The sequence below is a fragment of the Zootoca vivipara genome, chromosome 1 (assembly GCF_963506605.1).
Source record: "Zootoca vivipara chromosome 1, rZooViv1.1, whole genome shotgun sequence".
NCBI lineage: Eukaryota > Metazoa > Chordata > Lepidosauria > Squamata > Lacertidae > Zootoca > Zootoca vivipara.
This window is the reverse complement of record NC_083276.1, coordinates 133,974,222-133,995,894: the sequence shown is the minus strand read 5'-3', so window position 1 is coordinate 133,995,894 and position 21,673 is coordinate 133,974,222. Positions and strand designations below refer to the sequence as shown.

At 43.1% G+C, this 21,673-nt stretch overlaps 1 protein-coding gene across 1 annotated transcript in view; it reads right to left on the bottom strand.

Annotated features, from left to right (window-relative positions):
* Positions 1 to 21,673, bottom strand: part of PCBP3 (poly(rC) binding protein 3) — a 52,190-nt gene that overhangs the window by 10,141 nt on the left and 20,376 nt on the right. The window contains exons 6-11 of the mRNA XM_060282442.1: positions 20,912 to 21,043; positions 20,291 to 20,419; positions 17,613 to 17,687; positions 11,539 to 11,580; positions 5,394 to 5,472; positions 4,507 to 4,566 (exon numbers count right to left, since the gene is read on the bottom strand). Coding sequence (XP_060138425.1) covers positions 4,507 to 4,566; positions 5,394 to 5,472; positions 11,539 to 11,580; positions 17,613 to 17,687; positions 20,291 to 20,419; positions 20,912 to 21,043 — 517 coding nt within the window. The remainder of the gene's footprint in view (positions 1 to 4,506; positions 4,567 to 5,393; positions 5,473 to 11,538; positions 11,581 to 17,612; positions 17,688 to 20,290; positions 20,420 to 20,911; positions 21,044 to 21,673) is intronic.

The window sequence follows — 21,673 nt, the reverse complement described above, 5'->3', positions numbered from 1 at the left end:
AACAGTTGACTCAAAAAGTTGCTGTTAATCAATAGAGCAAAAATACAGCCAGCACCTTGTGGTACCTTGGAGTTAGTGTTGGGGAGAACATGTCCAGGCCACGGTGCAATGTGCCACAGAAGTCCATTTTGTAAAGCACATTCAGTCTCTCCACCCAGACTTTTTTGGTTGCCAAATATAAACAAATTGGTTCCCACATTGCGACTCACTTTGCATTGATGCCCATGACAAGTATGGAACATATCTTGACACCAAACCCAATATAAGGACAGAGTTTTACTGCAGATGTACTCCAGAGGTAAGTAGTGTGGAGGTCAAAGGTATAACCGGGGGGGGGGGGGGAGTTAGAAGCAAAATTTCCTGCCATATTGACAGCTACGAGCAAGTAAGAATGTAAGAAGAGGCCCATTACCCATCTTGTCCAGCATCCTGTTCTCACAGTGGCCAACCAGATGCCCATTATAGAGAACCAGTAAGCAGGGTCCCTCTCCCCTCCTGTGGTTTCCAGCAAATGATATTCAGAAGCACGGGACTGGATGGCCCTTGTGGTCTCTTCCAACTCTATGATTCCAGCTGTAATAGCCTATATTGTTTCAATTTCTAATTAAAAGTCCAAGGTCCATCATCATCATCAATTCCACAGTAGATGAACGCTTTAGCCTGATGATGGCATTAATCAGGTTTAAGCAGTACAAACTGGAAAGAATTTTTGAGCTGACAACATGACCACTCGCTGAATCAGGGAGTGTTCATTAATTGGTGCAGTTCAGGCAACACAGCGAAATTCTGGCTTACCCAGACTGCGCAAATGTGTTGACTGTCCAGCTCCGCTCCCCACCCCCAGTCCAAAGCTAAAGTTTGTCTTAGCTTATCATCAGACCCTGGGATTGTGGTCAAGCTCTTTCCCACTGTAGCTACTGTATTTTGCCACCTCTATTAGTCTTTATTATTGCATTTATTTCTTGCAGGAATAGGTCACAAGACAGAGATTTCTGCTTTGAAATCTATGACTAAAATATATATTGATCTGCTCCTTTAATTTCTATGCTGTCATCTCAAAAAAAAACAGTCTACCTGCCCTTACATATAATGCTATATATATTGAATATGTTGTGCCCAATTTGAAACCACAGCATTCTATTTTGGAAAAGTCAAAGAACTGTGAAAACTTTCACAAAGTAACTTGCTACATCTCAAATTGCCCCATATGCAAAATGGCCTCTCACTCACAGAACAGCTGTTTTCCACCTCCACTACAGCAAGAAAAGTGAAACTAAATTCCCCTTACATGATCTGTAGCACAAGTGAATGCCTGAGAAGCACTATACAGCCTGCTGTGAATTTTTGGTCTTTTGAGCAAGAATTTGCATAACAAGGCTAGCCAATGTTTTCCTTTCACTCAAAGTTCTTAGTATCCAACCCAATGACTTGAAGAATGGAAACATGTTCCTGACCACCTCAGTCATAATGATTCACTCTTTATACAAGGGGCTGCTCGGGACTTTGTTGAAAGCATGGCCTCCATGGGGCTGTCCCTGAATAAGTCTGGCCCAACTCATAGCTGCGGACATGCCTTGGACCTGGTGTTCACCTCTATGGATGTGGGTGATCTGACACTAAGTAAACGCGAAACAAAAGAAGTGCCATGGTCAGATCACTTCCTGGTGCAACTGGACTTCTGCCCTCTGCAGGGAGGTGGGACCGATTCGGGTGGTCCGCCCACCCCTGCCACTTAATGGATCCAAATGGTTTCCAGAGAGTGGTAGGGGATGCTTTATCCCATGTTGATGGCCTTTCAGCTGATTCCCTGGTGGCTTGCTGGAATTTGCTGCCAAAGAGTGTGGTGGAGTCTCCATCTTTGGAGGTCTTTAAGCGGAGGCTTGACAGCCATCTGTCAGGAATGCTTTGATGGTGTTTCCTGCTTGGCAGGGGGTTGGACTGGACGGCCCTTGTGGTCTCTTCCAACTCTATGATTCTATGATTCTAACCAGGGCTATTGACTGCCTTGCTACGAAGCGCCCTCTCCGATTGCATGGAGCCTGGACAGCCCCGTGGTTTCCCCCGGAGCTGAGGGTGATGAAACAAAAGCTGAGATGGCTAGAGCGCCGGTGACGGACAACTCATTCTGAATCTGACTGGACACGGGTCAAGCCTACCAAGTGGCGATAGCGACAGTGAAGACGACCTTCTTCACTGCCTCTATTGCATCTGCAGAAAACAGCAACAGGAGACTGTTTCAGGTGGTTTGCAATTTAATGGAACCACCTGCACCGGCCCCAAGATCTGCTGCAATGATTTTGCAAAGTTTTTTTGCAGATAAAGTTGCTCAGATTCGGAAGGAGGTAGACGCCACCATGAGAGCAGGGCCGGGGTGGGAGAGTGCTAGAGTCCTGTCTAGTCAAGTTGTATAAGATCAATTCCAATCTGTTACCTCTGAGGATGTGGACAGGCTGCTTGGACAAGTGAAAACAACCACCTGTCTCCTTGATCCTTGCCCATCCTGGCTTATAAAAGCTAGCCGGGAAAGGCTGGGCGATGGGCTCCGCAGGTTGGTGAATGCTTCTCTCTGTGAGGGAGCCTTCTCAGACCTGCTGAAAGAGGTGGTTATTAAACCACTTCTTAAAAAGAAAAAACTTTAGACCTGGCCAATATGGCCAACTATCACCCTGTCTCAAATCTTTCATTCTTGGGCAAGGTGATTGAGTGGGTGGTTGCCGAACAACTCCAGGCACGCCTGGAAGAAGCGGACCATTTGGATCCCTTCCAGTCAGGATTCAGGCCTCATCATGGGACTGAAACTGCCTTGGTCGCACTGGTCGATGATCTCTGGCGGGCTAGGGACAAAGGTGAGAGCTGTTTCCTAGTTCTGCTGGACCTCTCAGTGGCCTTTGACACCATCAACCATGACATCCTTTTGGACTGTCTAGAGGGGCTGGGAGCTGAGGGCACTGTCATACAGTGGTTCCGCTCCTTCCTCCTGGGCCGTGTTCAGAAAGTGGTGATAGGGGATGAGTGTTCAGACCCCTGGGCTCTCACTTGTGGGGTGCCTCAGGGTTCTGTCCTCTCCCCCATGCTTTTTAACATCTACATGAAGCTGCTGGGAGAAATCATCAGGGGGTTTGGGCTGGGTGTTCATCAATATGCGGATGATACCCAGGTCTACCTCTCTTTTAAATCGGAACCAGTGAAGGTGGTGAAGGTCCTGTGTGAGTGCTTGGAGGCGGTTGGAGGATGGATGGCGGCTAACAGATTGAGATTGAATCCTGACAAGACAGAAGTACTGTTTTGGGGGGACAGGAGGTGTGGTCCTGGTCCTGAATGGGGTAACTGTGCCTCTGAAGGATTCACAGCTGTCTATGGAGGCGCAGGTCAATTCTGTGTCCAGGGCAGCTTTCTACCAGCTCCATCTGGTACGTAGGCTAAGACCCTACCTGCCCGTGGACTGTCTTGCCAGATTGGTGCATGCTCTAGTTATCTCCCGCTTGGACTACTGCAATGCGCTCTATGTGGGGCTGCCTTTGAAGGTGATCCAGAAACTACAATTAATCCAGAATGCGGCAGCTAGACTGGTGACTGGGAGTGGCCGCCAAGACCATATAACACCGGTCTTGAAAGACCTACATTGGCTCCCAGTATGTTTCCGAGTACAATTCAAAGTGTTGATGCTGACCTTTAAAGCCCTAAATGGCCTTGGTCCAGTTTACCTGAAGGAGGATCTCCACCCCCATCGTTCTGCCCGGACATTGAGGTCCAGCTCCGAGGGCCTTCTGGCATTTCCCTTATTGTGAGAAGTGAAGTTACAGGGAACCAGCCAGAGGGGCACCCGCCCTGTGGAACGCCCTCCCATCAGATGTCAAAGAAATAAACAACTGTCAGACTTTTAGAAGACATCTGAAGGCAGCCCTCTTTAGGGAAGCTTTTAATATTTGATTAATTATTGTATTTTAATATTTTGTTAGAAGCCACCCAGAGTGGCTGGGGAAATCCAGCCAGATGGGCAGGGTATAAATATCACCATCACCATTGTTGTTGTTGTTGTTATTACTACTACTATTGTATCAGGTCTGAAAGCAACGTGTCAAGTGGAGGGTTGCTGTTCAATGTATAAAAGCCCAAAGCACACTAAGGTACACAGAACTAGTTGCATGAGTTTTGGATCCTGGCCAGTTTCACAGGTTGACTGAAAACAAAAAGCAGGAGGAGCCAAAATACTGTTCTTATACAGAGCAATTATTCTGTAAAAGAGGAGACATTTCAGTTCTGCAATTTCATTTTATCCCAGTGTTATTCTAAAAAAAAAGGGGGGGGGATTCACTGTATACAATTATAGCTTAAGCAGTTCATATTGTGTTATACTAACATATTAATGCCACTGAGAGTCAAACTATGTCAGCATAACTTGAGCAGTCAATTTGTAAGTGGCTACAAAAATGGTAGAATCCAATTGAAAAAATATTTATAAATGCAAATAGTACCCTGTGTATTTGCCTATAGCCTTTGTTTTACCTGATGATTGGCCCATCAGATTTTGAGCTTCTTCGGAGGAATGTAAGGGCAGCTTTTCTCCTGAAGAGCAAAGAAGAAACAGATTTAATGTTTTTTTGCCTTCAAGGAGATAAGCAATGTCACTTCATCTAGGAAGCTCAAAATATGATGAACAAAATGGCAGAGCACACATTTTGTGATTGCCCAAATGAAATGAAGATATATTAAATAGATACACGTAACACATGGAATGTAGTATCTACTAATTGAGTGTTCCGTTGAAATGATTTCACTTTACTTAATAATTTACTAACATTTGTGAGGCACAATAGCACCTACTAATTTTCTGTCAGAAGCCCTTACAGTCTTCGCCATGCTTTGAATAAAGGGTTTATCCACTAGAGTAACGGCTCCCTCTCAGTATTTCTCATGAAAGCATGAGCTTCACCTGCTAAACATTAATTAACAATGAATTCATGTCTTTGAATACATGAATGAAACAGTGACCAGTGACCAAAACCATGACAGAGAATCAGGAGGAATTTGCATCCTCTCAACTTTCGATGCCCCCATAAACAAAGTGCTGTTGGCCACATGGATGTCTTGCAGCAGACAAAATTAGCAGGTGGCTTGCAGACGTAGCACGCATAGCCTGTCTATTTCTTAGCAAGGTAAAGAGCAAGGTAGATAAAAATGTCCATGAATGGATTGAACTCATACCCACAATGAAGAAAAACTGGATTATTATTCTAGTGCTTTAACATATCTCAAACTGATACTTGCAACTTTGGTTACAGATCCTATTTTTTTAAATAAAAAAAACCATTAAACAAATTGAGCTTAGAAAGAAAGAGAAACTGCATAGGTAAGAAGAGAAGGAAATCTGTAAAGGGTATTTGGGTACGTACCAGGGAAAGCAGGGGTGGTCTGTCCAAGGGGAGTAAAGGGGGTTTGCTGCATAGCCAACTGGTGGAGCTTGGTCAACTGCTGAGGGGTAGGAGGGACATTAGAACTAAGAAGGTTATTGTTATAGAATACAAGTCACACCAAAAACTAAGAACAAAATTATAATTAAAAGGAGGAAAAAAAACCAGGAAGCCATGTGGAAACATGGCAAACACAGCTTTAACAGAAGGACTTGGCCTGGGTAAATACAGTAATGCCCAAATCTGTGGCAGTTGTGCTCGATCAGGGTCTGAAATACAGCAGCCTAGTTTTGGTGTTTCTATCCCTGTAGCTAAAACAACTAAATAAAATTCTGCCTTGCATCTTCTGGAACAAAACTGAGAAAAATCTGGACCACCAAGAGTGCATCACATAAAGCACTTCCAGCAGCACATTGGGCACCTTAGCAGAGGGACTAACTCTGCTCCTGAACTGGCGCTGGGAATTGGTGCCCAAGGCAGGAAGTGTTCTAGGAACCAAAGCAGGAATGCAGGTTTCAGAAGTATGTAGGCCAGGGGAAAAGTCCAATGTGTGTGTGTTTGGCCAAAATAGGTATGTATTTCAGACCCCGTTCATCCCTTGTTGTGCACAGAGACTTCTAAGAGCCCCTTAATAAAGCGCTCATAAAGAGGAATGCATCTTGTGGGGGATCTCTGCTAATACCCAAGAAGGAAAATAATGGCAAAGCACGTCCACTTTCAAAATTTTGCTGTGCAGGCTCGGGGAGTAATACAATTCCTCAGGGGTAGGCAATGTGGTGCACTCCAGGTCTTGTTGGACTCCCAACTCCCATCAGCCCCAGCCAACCCGGCCAGTGCTCAGGGATGCAGTCCAGCAACATCTGAAGGGCACCCCATTGGCACCCCTGCTTTAGATGGCATAGGAGCAACCAATCAGCCAAGCCAGTCAGGCCAGCCCCCTGGAATGCAAGGCATGGGGAGCTTATAATTTCAATTCTGGGCAAAAATGACTGGAAACCTCTTGCTCCTGCAGCATAATGGAGGGAAGGGGTGCAGGGAAGTCTGACATTGGTTTGGTAATAGTCAGGGTGGAGCATTGAAGGCAGAACACCTGGGAGGCTATTCAAGAAGACAGGTAGGAAGGTAAAGGGGAGTTTGTAAAAGAGAGCTTTCAATCCATTGTCAGAGTTGGCAAGCGAAACACCAGAAGAAAATGGCATGCAAATTATCTCCACTTTTAAAGAAGCTCACAGATAGAAATCAGAACCTAAAGTTACTAATAATACTTTTCAAATGAAACTCAAAGCAAGTATCACCCTCAAAAGTCTGGCATGTATTGAAATTTACCCGTAAGAAATGCATCTTTCAGAGCAAATTATCGATGTTCCTAAGGTCAGAGGCAGCATGATTCCCACACAGTTATACTGAAAGGAGGCAGTGAACCATTTTTCCTGTTGCACCATCCTTGTCCAGTTTGCATGGTTTCTGCTCATAACAGTTTGATTTCTTGTCCATTTCCGCTACCTTTCTTCATTTAGGCTTATCCTACACCTCATGCAGCCACACTAATTCTGGTAGTAAGAACAGTAGATTTAATAAAAAGGTCTGTGTGAATATATGAAAAGGGAAATTATAGAGATTTCAACGCTATAGAGAGGGTTTCCTTTGAAAGTCTTCTTTCTGTCTCCTAGGAGAGACATAGCATTTCCTGATCAGTGTAATTTCTTTGTCTTGCTCAACCCACCGGGTGGCACATTCATCTACATTTTCTAGCCACTTTACCAGGTGTGGCTTTTATTCAGTGCAGTGGAAATAATTTTGAAAGAAAATAGGGTCATTCATTTGTAAATCCAAAATACCTTTTAACATAAGGGGTTCAATCCAGAATTAAATATGGTGAAAACTGAACTTCCCTTAACAGCCCCTTGAAAATGTTCCACCAAGAGTAGAGAGGAATGGAGCAGCTATAGCATAAGGCCTGAGGGGGAAGATGGACCCTCCTCCAAAATTGCAGGGGGGGGGGAGAGGCTCCTTCCACAAGAAGAACAGTTATAAGACAGATTTTTTAAAAAACACTAGATAACGGCAATCAGCTAAACTCCTTTAATCAGTTGGTAATTCGAATGCAAAACAATTTTGAAATAAGGGTTGGTGTATAAAATCTCAGTGCAAAATCTCATTATATTGATGCTTCTGTGATAAACCAAGTAATTGATATAACACACTAGGCTATTTTAGAACCTTGGGGCTATAAAGTAAACCTTCACTGGAAAAAAATGGTTAAGTTGAACACTGTTAATAGAAGATTAGGAAATAAATGTATGCAATGCTCACAAAACAGAAAAAGGTAATCATTCATAGAACCTTTTGGCAAATGTGTTTTCTAACATAAATGTATAAGCCCCCCCCCCAAAATGCATTGATATTTATTTAACCACACCATAGACAGATGAATAAAAACTGCTCAAGAATCTAAACATTCCAGCAAGAATGAATGAAAATGGCAAGGGTGTGATTCTTGGGTTCACTTGGGGTCATCGCAATGTGCAGGGAGAATCTTTATTTATGGCTGGCCTGGCCTACAAAGTTCAGCAGAACAAAGAATTACATAGCAGGAAAAAGCATTGGGATTTTCCTCAATAGTTAGTTGAAATTGTCCTGGTGCAGCATGAGAACCTTGCCCCTTTCTAGTCAAATACAATCATATAAATATATGCACAAGTACAGTATTCAGAAAAAGGACTGCCAGAGAAGCAATCTGCAGAAATACAAGTTCTATCTTAAGCCCTCCTGAAATGGGAATTAGGTGAGTCTAATTTTCTCTGCTGTGCTAGCCTATGGCAACCTAAATTACTAATTTTTTTGTGTGCATTGAGTGCACAAGTTGTCATTCATCAGTTGCGTAAGATAGAGATGTTTTCCCTGGGAGTAATGTTTGTCTTGTAGAGATATCTGACTTTTCAGCTTTCAAACTGCAATATTTTGTTTCTAGGAAAATGTGATACTTTCCAAAGCTCTGATCATTTTTTAAAAAATTGTACAAATGTCACAAGTACCTTTTGACTAATGCCTGTGACATCCCTTGCCATCGTCCCTCTGCTCTTGCCATTTCTGACTTTTAGATGTTAGGAGCTGCCTTCTTATGCATATCTATTACAGGACCACTAAAGATGTCTTTTTTAAAAATGTAGCAGGATTTCCCCCTTCACATAATGCCCTGCCATTTCAACCACTTGACTTAATGAAGCAAGCAGTGTAATGGTGGCTTTCTGGGTGCTGTGCAAATCTATTATTATGAAGTTCCCCTTTGGTTAGTAGCTTAACTGGAATATTTTATGTTGTAGCTAGAAGAGGACTTGTACATTTCCTGTCTGAGGATGAGAGGGCGGCTTGGGATGAAAGCAAACAGCAGTGCCAGCCTTGTTCCCCAATGCCTTGTCTAACAGACACTCCAGGTCCTCTCAACAAGGTCCGCTTCACAACAAGTCAATAGACCCAACTATAGCCACATAGGATTAATAATGATAATAATAATAATAATTATTATTATTTATACCCCACCTGTGAGGGACAGGGGATATCGCGAAGTCCCTCCCCTCCTGAGTTCCAGCCCATCCCCGAGCGCAGGGGAAAGCAGGGAGAGTTCCGTCTCAAGTGGGGAAGCAGGAAGTGGGGTCCGAGGCTCAGACAGGGTAGCGGAGCCAGCGTCCCAGGTGGGACAGGAAGGGGGAAGCAAGGGGGGCAGACCTGTCCCCCCAACTCCGGAATTGCGCAGAAAACGTAGGGGGAAGAGGATGGGTCTCCCCAAGTTGTTATGTTGGAGAAAAACGCGCCAAACCCCATTCGGAGGTTCTGACTCAAGCGGATAAGATGTGTCTCTGTAAATAGCACTGCCTTTAGCACTGTAAATACGCAGGGCCAATAAAAAGATAAAATGCAGAGCTGTGTAGAGTCGTCACTCTGAAGTAGCCCACTCCGGCCACTGTGACACCACCCATTTGGCTTGGTTTCCCCAGCCACTCTGTAGGGTGCGAGCCTCCAACTTTCTAACCTAAAGAGTTAACTTTTCATCATCTGAAAAGTGTTTCTAATTTTTGGTGTTTTCTGTACCATTTCTGATTAGAGATGTATTTGGTGTGGTGAAGATTCCTGTTCACAATATTCATGCCCCTGCTATACACTGGGAACAGTGGTATGTTCCTTATCTTCTGTTCCTTTCTAGAAAATTTCCTGTCCCTTGGCTTACCTGACAGAAGACACGGCACTGTGAGCCATACAACCCAACTGAATGCAAAAAGAAAAGAGTCCAAAATAACTTCCTCCTGCTCCTGCTGCTGCCACTGCAAACACGTATCCTCAGACCAATGCAAAACTTCAGAGGCCGTGTTCTCTCTAGGCCTGAGTCTGGGTTGCCCCTGGGCTGTAAGGCTGTGGTAGACATTTCTAGACATTTCACCATTTTGCACCATTCAACAGTTGGGGTTGGTGACTAAACGGAAATTCTCAGATTTTGCCCTCCCTTCCATGAAAACCCACTTTGGTTTCATTTAATGTTGAATGAAACTCTATAGTTTGTTCCTATTGCTAGATTAAGTGTGCAATGAGCTAAAGGTGTGAGACTGGAAGGGGTGGAGGCCATGGCTACTTTCAACAATATTCATAATAATAATATCGGGTTGGATTGACTGTTGCAAGCAAATTTCCCCACCACACTAAACCACAGAGCCTAGGGCTTGCCAATCAGAAGGTTGGCGGTTCGAATCCCCGCGATGGGCTGAGCTCCTGTTGTTCGGTCCCAGCTCCTGCCAACCTAGCAGTTCAAAAGCACATCAAAGTGCAAGTAGATAAATAAGTACTGCTCTGGCAGGAAGGTAAACGGCATTTCTGTATGCTGCTCTGGTTCGCCACAAGCGACTTAGTCATGCTGGCCACATGACCCGGAAGCTGTCTGCGGACAAACGCCGGCTCCCTCGGCCTATGGAGCGAGATGAGCGCCGCAACCCCAGAGTCGTTCATGACTGGACCTTATGGTCAGGGGTACCTTTACCCTATGTGGGTGGAGAAGTGGGAGAGGTTTTCCACTGTTTAGTCTCCCCTCTGCCTGAAATTTTCTATCATTGGGAGTAAGCCCCCCCAAAAGGAAATTTAAAAAAATCTCAGAATATTATATGGTCCATTTAGATGTTTTGGCTCAGACCTGGTTATACCACTTCAGATAACAGGTGAAGATGCCTTCTCATTTCCAGAAAAAGGCAAAGCTGGAATGCTTCTTCATGTAATGCTAAACACAAGGGTTGTTTAAGAGGAAGTAAAACTGAGCTCCTTCCTCTAGGCTGGAATGGTGCCGCCCCAATACAAATTTATTCTCTCCGCCAATCTCTAACCTCACCAAAGAAACATTTCCAAATAACATTAGAAGATTATGTCTAGGTGTGGCTTATATTTCTTTTCAGAGATGATGATGCCTAAGAAACAAATCAAACCTTTGCTAACTATATAAGTACATCTGTTCACTTTCCTCCATGGACAGGGTGCCAGAACATGAATAAAAATGACCAACTTTAAACATTATTTCTTTCCCCTAGAGGTTTGGGAGGAAGGGTTTCAGCATCATCAGGTATTCAGAAATATTTTCCATTATGACTGAGGATATCTACAATGACAGATTGTAGAATCACTCAGGAAGTGAAGTCTGAGAGAAGCACATGTTTAACAATTCTGGGTATATTCTCTATATTATCAAATAAGCAAATGTATAACTTAGAATGGTGGATCTGTTTATGGGCAATTTATGAGGGAGGAGAAGCAGAGGGAAAGGTTTTCAATGGCCAATATTTGAGGCACAAAATGCATATTTGTGTGTGTGTATGTGTGTTCGGGTGTTGTACACACACTTACACACGCACAATGTAGCAAAGGGATAGCACAGAATAATTTCAATAATTTAACAACAGGCCAAGTCCTCAGCAGAAGTATAGTTGAGTGCTAATAGGTTAAAGGCTAATACCAATACTACACACGGCCATTTACTTTGAGAAAAGTTGTATTAATATTAATTTCTAATATTAATATTTGTTGCATTTGGCAGTAGCATGCAGATGACATAAGAAAGCAAACTTCTCATACAAACAATGAAGGTAAAACTCACATCTGGGTGTGGAATAGCGTATTGTCCCTGAATTGCATAGGCCTGCAAGAGAGAAACAACACACAGTGTAAGAATTTGCCAGTAGCGTCTAATGACTACTTACACCACAGTTGGAGGGAACTAATTGGTTTTATAATTTTCTCTCATCCCTATGGCAATTGTAAGCTCATCTGTTCTAGGCAGATTTAGACATTCATATCAAATACACTGTCATATATAGAGTGACAAAATGTATGTACCTAATGAAACATTTAATAGAACTGAGAGCAAATTGCCCACTGTAAGGGCTCTTGAGCCTTCATTATCAAATAATGTCATAAAATTTAAAACTTCCACTAGCGTTCAATATGGAATGTCAAATCCAGCCTTCTTTAGAAATGCAGAACTGGGATTTAATATCTGTGGAACTGGTGTACTCAGACCAAATGTGTACCAGGGACAAAGATTAAGCTGTGGTTAAGGAGACGGAACAATTAATTGAGAGTTTGACACACATGCTGATATCATTTGGCATCTCAACCTGTTCCAGTGACCATTGCATAATAAGAAAAATCACTTGCTGACATCTTGACTACCTCTCTCTTTTTTGTCTCTAATCCACTCCTAACCCCCATATCTGCTGCTGAATTAAGCCTAAGACATCCTGCCTCAAAACCTGCTGTTTGGTGTGACAATTACATTGCACAGAATCAGTGCATATTTCATCTCTTCCTTCATAGAGGTCTATCCAATATTACCACCTCAAGTCACCAATGATAAGACACAGCAGATCATCAGAGGAACTGCTTCTGTGAATTGACACCCTGTTCAAGTATTTATTCTGGGTAGAAATGACTAATAATAATTATTATTATGATTATTTATCACTCTCTACCCATAGGTCCTTCAGAGTTTCTATTGCAGGTGGTCCATGCCCTTATTTTTTCCAGGGTTCACATGTAGAAAGCGTACACACATTCAGGTGTACATGCAGAGGCTTCTGTGCAAATGATACCTTGAATGCAAGAAGTATTGGGGCAGAACTAATGGCTGTGACCTCAATCATCCCCCCCCCCACATTTACTCCTACCCAAAATAAAAAATTCGCATTGCTAAGATCACTTCAGAATGGATCAAGAGGAGCACGAGTTCTGAGCAGTGCCCTGTGCCTAGTCCTGTCTAACAGAACTTCTGACCCACCAAGCTGGAGAAGCCCCCAAGCTTGTAGTGTAGTGTGGCCTTTCAGTTGCACAATGATTATCCCCTGGTTTGGCAATATTAGGGTTACTTCATTCCTTGCAGGCTGCCATACATTCTTGTGAACAACGTAGCTTGGCCATGTAGTTTGCAAGTAGTTTACAACAACAGCTGTAATATTTCTTGTGCATTTCTGTTACACGCTGTGTTTACTGCATGAATGGAATTTTTGAAGTTGGACTACAACCCCCTTGTTGTATTAATGGCCCACTTCAAGTCATATAAAAGAACTTTGCCCTTGTTAGTTGTTAGAGACAGGAGCAACCCCCCCCCCCATCTTACCCTATGAGTTTATGGCTGGGCTAAATATCCCCATGTCCAACATTTTCCAGTAGCTCCTCTCAAAAGCCATGATCTTAGATCTCAAATATTCACCTTCTGAAGCTTGCTCAAACATGAATGCTGCTAGGAGGACACACCAAAATGTGCCACATCAAAGCAAAGCACCCAGTCTAAAATTTACATTAACAGCTACTAAACTAGAATTCCATGAGACCATACCCTAGTATCAGACATGTCGGCTGCTAAGGAGTCTGTAATGCTATACGGTTCCTTAGCCTGCGCACAGATGATGCAAAATCCCAGTCTCACATCCTGGAGAAGAACAATTCCTCTTCCACGTAGTTGGTTTATAAATATGCAATATTAGCCCATTTTCTACACACATGTATTTTACATGATCCTAAACTAGAGACAATACAAATGCACAGCTGTAATTTTTCTGAGTGAGCCAGGCTCTTGGTTCAGAAGTGTATATTAATCTCTTAATCTGAGGGCTGTCTCCAACAAATCCATCCTATTAGCACTAGGGCTAATGTTGGCGTCCCTCACTCTTCTCTCCCCATGTGTTCCCCCAAATCTGCTTTAGAGGGTTGAGGGCACACAGGAGAGGCAGTCCTGATCCACAGGCAGAAGTGCCTGAGCTAACGGAATAATTTCACTGGATACAACCTTAAGAGTCTGCCTTGTTCTATATCAAGAATTTCTAAATCAACTTTTGCAGTTGCCCTAAAATAAACCCTTTTCTGTTTCTTGAATATAATGGAAATGAACAACACACTGTATAAATAACTACAAACAAAGATGCCTTTCTTCCAAAGAAGCTTATTGTTTAGGAAGGCATTTATTATAAGTTAAAGTGATTTAAAGACAATTCCAATATAAATGGGATAAAAATGGACAACCACTTGCAAAGGAAGAGTAATAACAGCAAAGGAAAATAGATATCTAACTCTTTGGAAAAAAGGAACTGGATTTCAGAAGTAAAAGTTTGAGAAAGAGGAAATCCTCACATTAGAGTCAGAAATGGAGACTGAAAAGAACTGAGCAGTGCTTGAGACTTGGCTTGGAAATGCTGCCAGATATTGACTTTCAAATCAACTAGTTTCCTTCCTTTTTAATTTAAACATTTCCCCTCATTTTAATACACCATTAAATGTACGCATTCTCAAATATTTGTTAGTGATACTGGCAAAGTTTGCCTAAGCCTGACTTGGAAATCAAGTCTCTTAGAAGCTCGACTGAAAGGAGAGGCCAGCTTTTACCACCGTAGCTCCAATGTTGGTTGTTCTGCAGTTCAGATCACAGTAAAGGTAAAGGGACCCCTGACCATTAGGCCCAGTCGTGACCGAATCTGGGGTTGCGGCGCTCATCTCGTGTTATTGGTCGAGGGAGCCGGAGTACAGCTTCCGGGTCATGTGGTCAGCATGACTAAGCCGCTTCTGGCGAACCAGAGCAGCATACGGAAACATTGTTTACCTTCCCACCGGAGTGGTACCTATTTATATACTTGCACTTTGACATGCTTTTGAACTGCTAGGTTGGCAGGAGCAGGGACTGAACAACGGGAGCTCACCCCATCACGGAGATTCGAACCACCAACCTTCTGATCAGCAAGCCCTAGGCTCAGTGGTTTAACCCACAGTGCCACCTGCGTCCCTTTCAGATCAAAGTATGATATACTAAAAAAATCAATCCCCTATACACACCCAAATGCATATGCCATTTTTGTGTACACAGTGGTGCCGCGCAATACGAATTTAATTCGTTCCGCAAGTCAATTCGTTTTGCGAAAAATTCATCTTGCGAATCGCGGTTTCTCATAGGAATGCATTGAATATTTTTTTTTGCCCCTAGGCAAAACCACATTAATTAAATTCCAATGCATTCCTATGGGAAACTGCGATTCGCAAGATGAATTTTTCACAAAATGAATTTGTCTTGCGAGTCACCATCAGTTCGCAAGACGCATTCTTCTTGCGAAAAATTCGTCTTGCAGGGCATTTGTCTTGCGAGGTACCATTGTATAAGGAAAAATAGAATGCCTTCTAAAATGGGTTGCTGTTAAATTTGGATGACACCAAAAAGTAATTTGCGAGATCTGAGAATTTAGCAGTAAGGTATTTCCTCAGAAGCTCATGGGGAAAGGCATCTACCTTTCTATGTTAGGAGCTACTGTTCTCATGCGCCAAACACTATTCAGTGACAGCTGAATTGGATTTTGTTTTTGCCATGCTTTTGTTTTGCCAGATGTTGAATTGTGGTGAGCTATGAGTGCCTGCGGGCATCTGTCAGAGGAACAGGGGGTGAGGGAATTTCTAGTCTCCTCATAGCACCCTGCAACACACACACACACACACACACACACACACACACACACACACTCCATTAGGAGTCCTGCAGAAGTATTAGGAGAATTAGGAGACGGGGCTGCAATTAAAAATCACCTCCTTTTTCTTTGCTGAGTAGATGCCAACACCCATTTGCTTCCATCCTATATTTTGGCGCATTGTTTTTATTCTATTTTGTACTAAATTCTACTGTTAACTGTCTTGGTAGCCCTGACAAAGAAGCAGGCTGCTATTGCTTGGACCTCCCTAGCCTTCCTAACAGATCAACAAGTGAGGATCCCAAACACTTTATTTCTTAGCATGATTTGGCAGTGTCCCTTCTGTCTTACTCTCCCTTTTGAGAAGCATAAGCTGGACCCAAAGCTCTTTCATCAGGTTGCTATTTTAGAGAAAAGGCATCATGGATCAAATATTGGGTAGAGAGTGATAAACAAGTGTTAGGGGCCATTGTGGCATTTTTATCCTCCCAAAAAATCAGCACGAATGCACAGAACAGAGGCAAAATTTGTGGTCAGGCACAGAGGAACAACATGAATTTTCCAGTTTTACTACTTGGCAACTTGCAAGAATATGCTTATAAAACATTTAATCATTTCTAGTCTTGCTGTGAATTTATGTGTTTGCATCATGTGGTTCCATACTTTGCTTACAATCAATAGCACTGGTTATGATTTTGGTGGACTCTTATCCATTAAATACATATGCTTATGATTTTTATTGTGTCTGCTAAAATATCAACTATGATACAAAAATGAACTGGTTCTTTTATAGAGCCAAACTGCAGAGTATGTTGGAATTCTGTATCTGGAACTTCCCACATAATTTTCCTCTTCGAAAAGTAGCCCAGAGGTGGTGGTGGTGATTTGGACTGGGTTCATGGCACAGGGAAGTGCCTTAATCCTTTGCTAATCGCCCAACTTAAATCCCACCTCTCAAAGCGCAAGGAAAAACAAGCTGGCACATTTTTTTGTGAGCTGAATCTCTTAAATCAGTCTCCCTTGTGAAAGCTTTTTGCAGAAGGAAGTCTAGTTTAATGTGTTATTTGGTTCCGTTAATTTACAGCCTGAGTTGAATGTCAGATTTGGAGACTCAAACACATGATTAGTTTATTTTAATCGACTGCATTGCTTTTTCATTGTGAGTACCATTTTTGGACTCTGGCACAATGAGAAAAAATATGTCAATTAGATACTAATGTAAAATGGTTCTGGAGAAAACTGAGTAATATTACTGAAATTAGTTAAATAATTAAGAGACAAAAATTTCAAACAGACCCCTGTGAACTTGGAATGTCTTTTGAAGCTTATCAATTTTGCATTTATTGCTCAAACATGGCCATTCAATACTATTTAGCACAGAAACATTAAGAGTTCTGTTGAGATATACTTTATGTTTGATGTCATTTCTCTTATTTTTAAATCTGCTTTTTGAACTCTTTAATCCACTTCTGTGTAATCTTTGTGAGCACTGAAATTCTTAAAATAAGCATATGCTCAAAAATTGCAGGACAAAATGAACAACTATGCAAGTCAAAGCCAACATCTCATTGGTAACATGCAAGCACACCTTGCAAAGCACATTAAAAGGCATCCTTATTGAGGATCTTGTCCTCCAGTGTTTGTTCTCCTGTTCATGTCAGCCAAAACATGCCTTCCCATGTACCTAACATGCTTGTCTCAAGCCACTAGACACTCACATTGGAATATGGTGTTAATGAACAAAATCAAATGTGATGCCCATGGTTTTACCTTGTAACTTTTGTTATAGGGTGGTTTATAGATGCAGTAAGTGTTTAACTACGCCACTCCTAATGAACTATCATTCCTGCTGTTCCATCCTTGTGACTGGTCAGATACACCCTATTCAAACATCCCACTCAAGAGTAGCTACAGAACAGGAAGCTTCATTCTCTCTTCCAACGTTGTGCTTAAGGAGGAGATCAGTAGAGAGTATTGTTTGAACCAGAAGCCACTATCTATTAGCTTTAGCTGGGCTAAATGGCTTTCGTGCCTCTTCTCTGGAGGATGAAGCAGCTACACCCTATGTTCAATAAAGAGCTTTGAGTCCAAGTGCTTTGGCGCAACAGGAGTGGGATGACATCATGCAAGTGAAAAGACAAGAAAACCTGAGAGCACTAACGGGCAGCGGCTGGTGCTGCAGTAAAAGGCTGAGGTTGGCAGTGGAGGCCGCAAGCGGGTCGGCTCTTACCTGACCACCTGCAAAAATGACAGGGGTGGAGGCGGGCTTTGGGCGGTAGGGAATGGTGGCACCTTTCGGTGGGGACTAGGAAAAGGGACAAGGAGAGGGAGAGAGAACATTAGACCAGATTTCCTGAAATGTTAGTAAAAAGAATGTTAGAGAGCAACCAAACGCATAAAGATCAAACCATGATCTGCGCATGAATCTACGACGCTGGGTATAAATCTACTGGGCCCCATTTCCAGACAACAGAGTAATTAAATAATCACTTAACAGGAAAAAATGGTTCTACCAAAAATAATATTTAGAATTTATATATTGCTTTAGAGTGTTCAAAGTATCTCACATACCTCGTCTTAGGAATCCTTCCAACAAACCTACAAAATCATCACTTTTAAACCCATATTGAGATAAAGCCATCCAGTGAAATCAAAACTGAGGTTAGATTTGAACCAGGGACCTCTGGTTCACAGGTTTGGCTTCTACACCTCTTCTTAGAAATTAAATTTCCTAAAGCTTTTACTTTGAATTTATTTCAGGTTGATTCATTTTCACAGCTCTTTCACATCCATGGCAGGTCCACCTGCGTTCTGTCTAATATAAGATGGGAACTTTGCATGCCTTCACTACCTCAAAATTTGAGAACTACTGCAATGTACATCTATGCCTATTCTACATTTCACAACCCTATTCCACTGTTTGAACTAACTTCTGTGTGTTAAGGTGTAAGGTAAAGACCATTGTGATTTCCAGGAGTTTTAGGTGGTATACCTGTGTTCCATACATGCCTAGAATTCCTGTAGATCTGTGACTTTTCAGCAGTTAATTCTGTTTTCCACTTTATTATTCCATAAAATAGTAGTTTCTCACAGCCAGCTTTATGCTAAGATAGCACTGCATTGGAATTTTAATGTAGGCCCTTAAAAGGTGTCCCACAAGGGGGCACCTACTGTGGGGCCCTATTGGCTATTGGCTATTGGCGATCTGCTAAGTGGCCCTTCGCTCAGGCAAAAATGCATAAACTTAGTCAAGGCCACTGAACTAAATGCCAAATGTGACTTTTGCAGTTCCAAGTCCCAATAATGTCTCTGTTAGTGAGAACTTAACATGGGCTCATGTGTCAAACTTATTGCTAATGAGGGAATTGCAATGCTCCCAGCCTCCCTGAGCGGCCAGACTTGGCTCCAGAGCCTCTCCAAGGACCCGGGAGTGCCAAGCGGACCGCGGCAGCAGCGGGACGCCACCTCCAATGACTCCGCGCTGCACCTCCTTCTCGTTTCCCCAGCGCTGGGTTCCGCTCAGTCAAACTTCGCCACCAGCGCACGCACCGCAGGACCAGCAAGAGCTGCTTGGGCGCTGTGCAGAGTCCTCGGAGAAGGAGAGAGACGCGGCGCAGCCTCTCAGCTCGTGGAGCGCAGTCCTGGCCAGATCGCCGGAACCCTGCACTCACTTGGCACCCTTCCAGTGCCCGGCGCTGTGGTTCTCCGCGCCACTAGCCTCTATGGCTAGGATGGGCCTGTACAGAAATGACCAACACAGCTTCCCAGTGGTAAACTAGAGATGCAGCACAGGAAGGGGCCATAGTTGCATGGCAGAGCCAGAGCACAACCTTTGCAGGCAAAAAGTCCCATATTCCTAATACTAGCTCTTCAGTTTAAAAAGGCTCTTCAGGAAGCAGGTCTGGAGAAACCCTTGTCCTGCCTGAGGTCCTGGAGTGCTCCTAGGGGGTCTGTCAGTATAAGACATGCTCATAAGTTAAATGCTTAGTTTTTAATGGAGAAAAGTTAGGTAGTTAAGCTGTTTTCTGCATATGATGGTGATAAACAGAAACTGTGGACAACTCTAATGTTGGAAGCATCATAGGAAAGTTGATGAATTAGAACAGGGTGGTCAAAATGTGGCCCTTGAGGCCTTTTTGGGCAGTTTTTGACAACATCTGACACCCCCTCCTGCAGTCCTTGTGGTGCCTTCCCAAAGCCGGGTAAGTGATGTGCTTGACACGGTCCAGCTCCATTGCAAATCCTAGCTAGTGCTTTCCCAGCTTTGGGAAGATGGTAGGAGGGCTCTAGGACCCTGCCAGAGCCTTGTGCCTCCTTTCCAAAGCCTGGTGCCTCACTTATCCACCGTTGGGAAGGGCTGGGGGAGCATCACACTTTGGGCTCACTCTCTTCTGCCCCGTCACGATATGGGAGTGTGCAGCCTGCAGGTTCCATGTCGAAGTACTCTTGTGACCCGCTTGGTATGAAAAGTTGGACCACCCTGAATTAGAAGAATAGCAGTGATGACCTTATTAATCTACTATTTCTCTGCCTGCTCCTCTGTTACTTTTGGTTTTCTGAAGCATTATAATTATAATTATTTAATTAAAGTACCCTTGGCGTGTTCCATTACATCTTTTATACATTCTTCATGATAAGCTCCACTTTGTATCCAACAAAGAGGCATGTGGGGCATTGCAAGAAACTAGACTGACTACTTTGTTTGCTTTATGGCCGATGTCTTTATAGGTGACTGGTTATTTTGCTTCAAGTCTTTTTGAAATCATTCATGCAATCTGCAGAATGCTTTAGCAAACAAGAACCCATAACAATACCAAACAGTAACTGAATTACAAGAAAGGTACATTGTCCAAGTTTTCAGTTGTTGGTTTTTTCTGTATACTTTACCCCCATTGTTACAGACTGTACCTCCAGCATCACCACACAGATCTGTTTGACACATTGGATAATAGCATCGGGGGTCCCTGAAATGGTCACTGCCCTTTCTGTAGAGTTGGGCAGCATGTCCCCCGCCACTTGAACCTGAGCACCTGTAGACTGGAGAAAAGCAGGAAGGGAGAGAAGAAGAAGAAGAAGAAGAAGAAACAAGTAAATATAGACAGACAGTTTGTTAGTCTTGGGGAAGCACCTAAAATTTGGCAGGAAATACATGTGGGGATCAAGAAGTGAAATCCAATTCCCCATTCGCTTTGTTAATTATCCCCTCATTGTTTTCTGCATGCACAGGCAAGATAAAAAATAAGGAACAATGTAAGATCTCTGATATTTGGCCTAATGGAAATGTTATTGTTTTAAAAAAGAAAAAGTGGAAAACAATTTTGCTGCCTCAAATCTGTTATGGCAAGTCCCACCCCACTATACTTTTTTTCTTTTTAAAAGACTGTCCTAATCCCCAAAGATCAGGGGGTATTTTTACCTTCCCATCCCCACCCATGCAAAAAACAACAAATCCCCAAAGCTAAATTAAGTGGGAGAATCTGCACAACCAGACTTTCCACCATCCATCCTACATAGCCTGTCTCTGCTTACCTCCCTGATTTCCTTAATCTTAGAGCCTCCTTTTCCAATCAGTGACCCACACTGGCTTGCTGGCACGACCAACCTTAACGTTACAGGTGGCTTACTGGTAGCTGTACTGTTGCTCATTGAGTTGATTATATCCTTTGAACAGAAAGAAAGAAAATGCCTTATGATGCAGATGGCCAAAGCTACCTTATTGAAAATGAAGCGGACATTTTGATGAGACTGTGAGTGAATAAACAGAATTGTTCTATTCCTGGTAAGTTGAGAAAGCAAGAAAGCCTGCACACAAGGAAGAAGTGAATCTCTCAGTGAATCTCTGATTTAAGAATAAGTTTATTATTATTGTAGATTGTGACTGCTATACATTTAGCACAATATCATAGAACTAGAAGATTAGAGAACTAAACGAAATGTAACCTCCCTTCACCTCACCTATATTTTGTATAGCCAGCCTCCTAAACAGATCAGTCCATACCATTTGCAAACTGGATTGAGAAGCACAACATACCTTGCCAGGGATGCCTGTAAGCAGGTGCCACACACCCGCTTTCACGGCCTGAGGCGAAATGGGAAAGTGCTGCTCTGTGGGCCTGACCCTTGCCACCCCCACCCCCACCAAGCCTTGCTTACCAGGGTCCCATAGTGGCAGCTTCTGGGTTCTGGCAGGATCTTGAAAGAGCCCTGTGAAATCTTGTGAGATTGCATGAGATCCCACAGGGCTTTCACAAGACTTCCCTGAAACCTGGAAGCCTCCACCGCAGTTGCTTT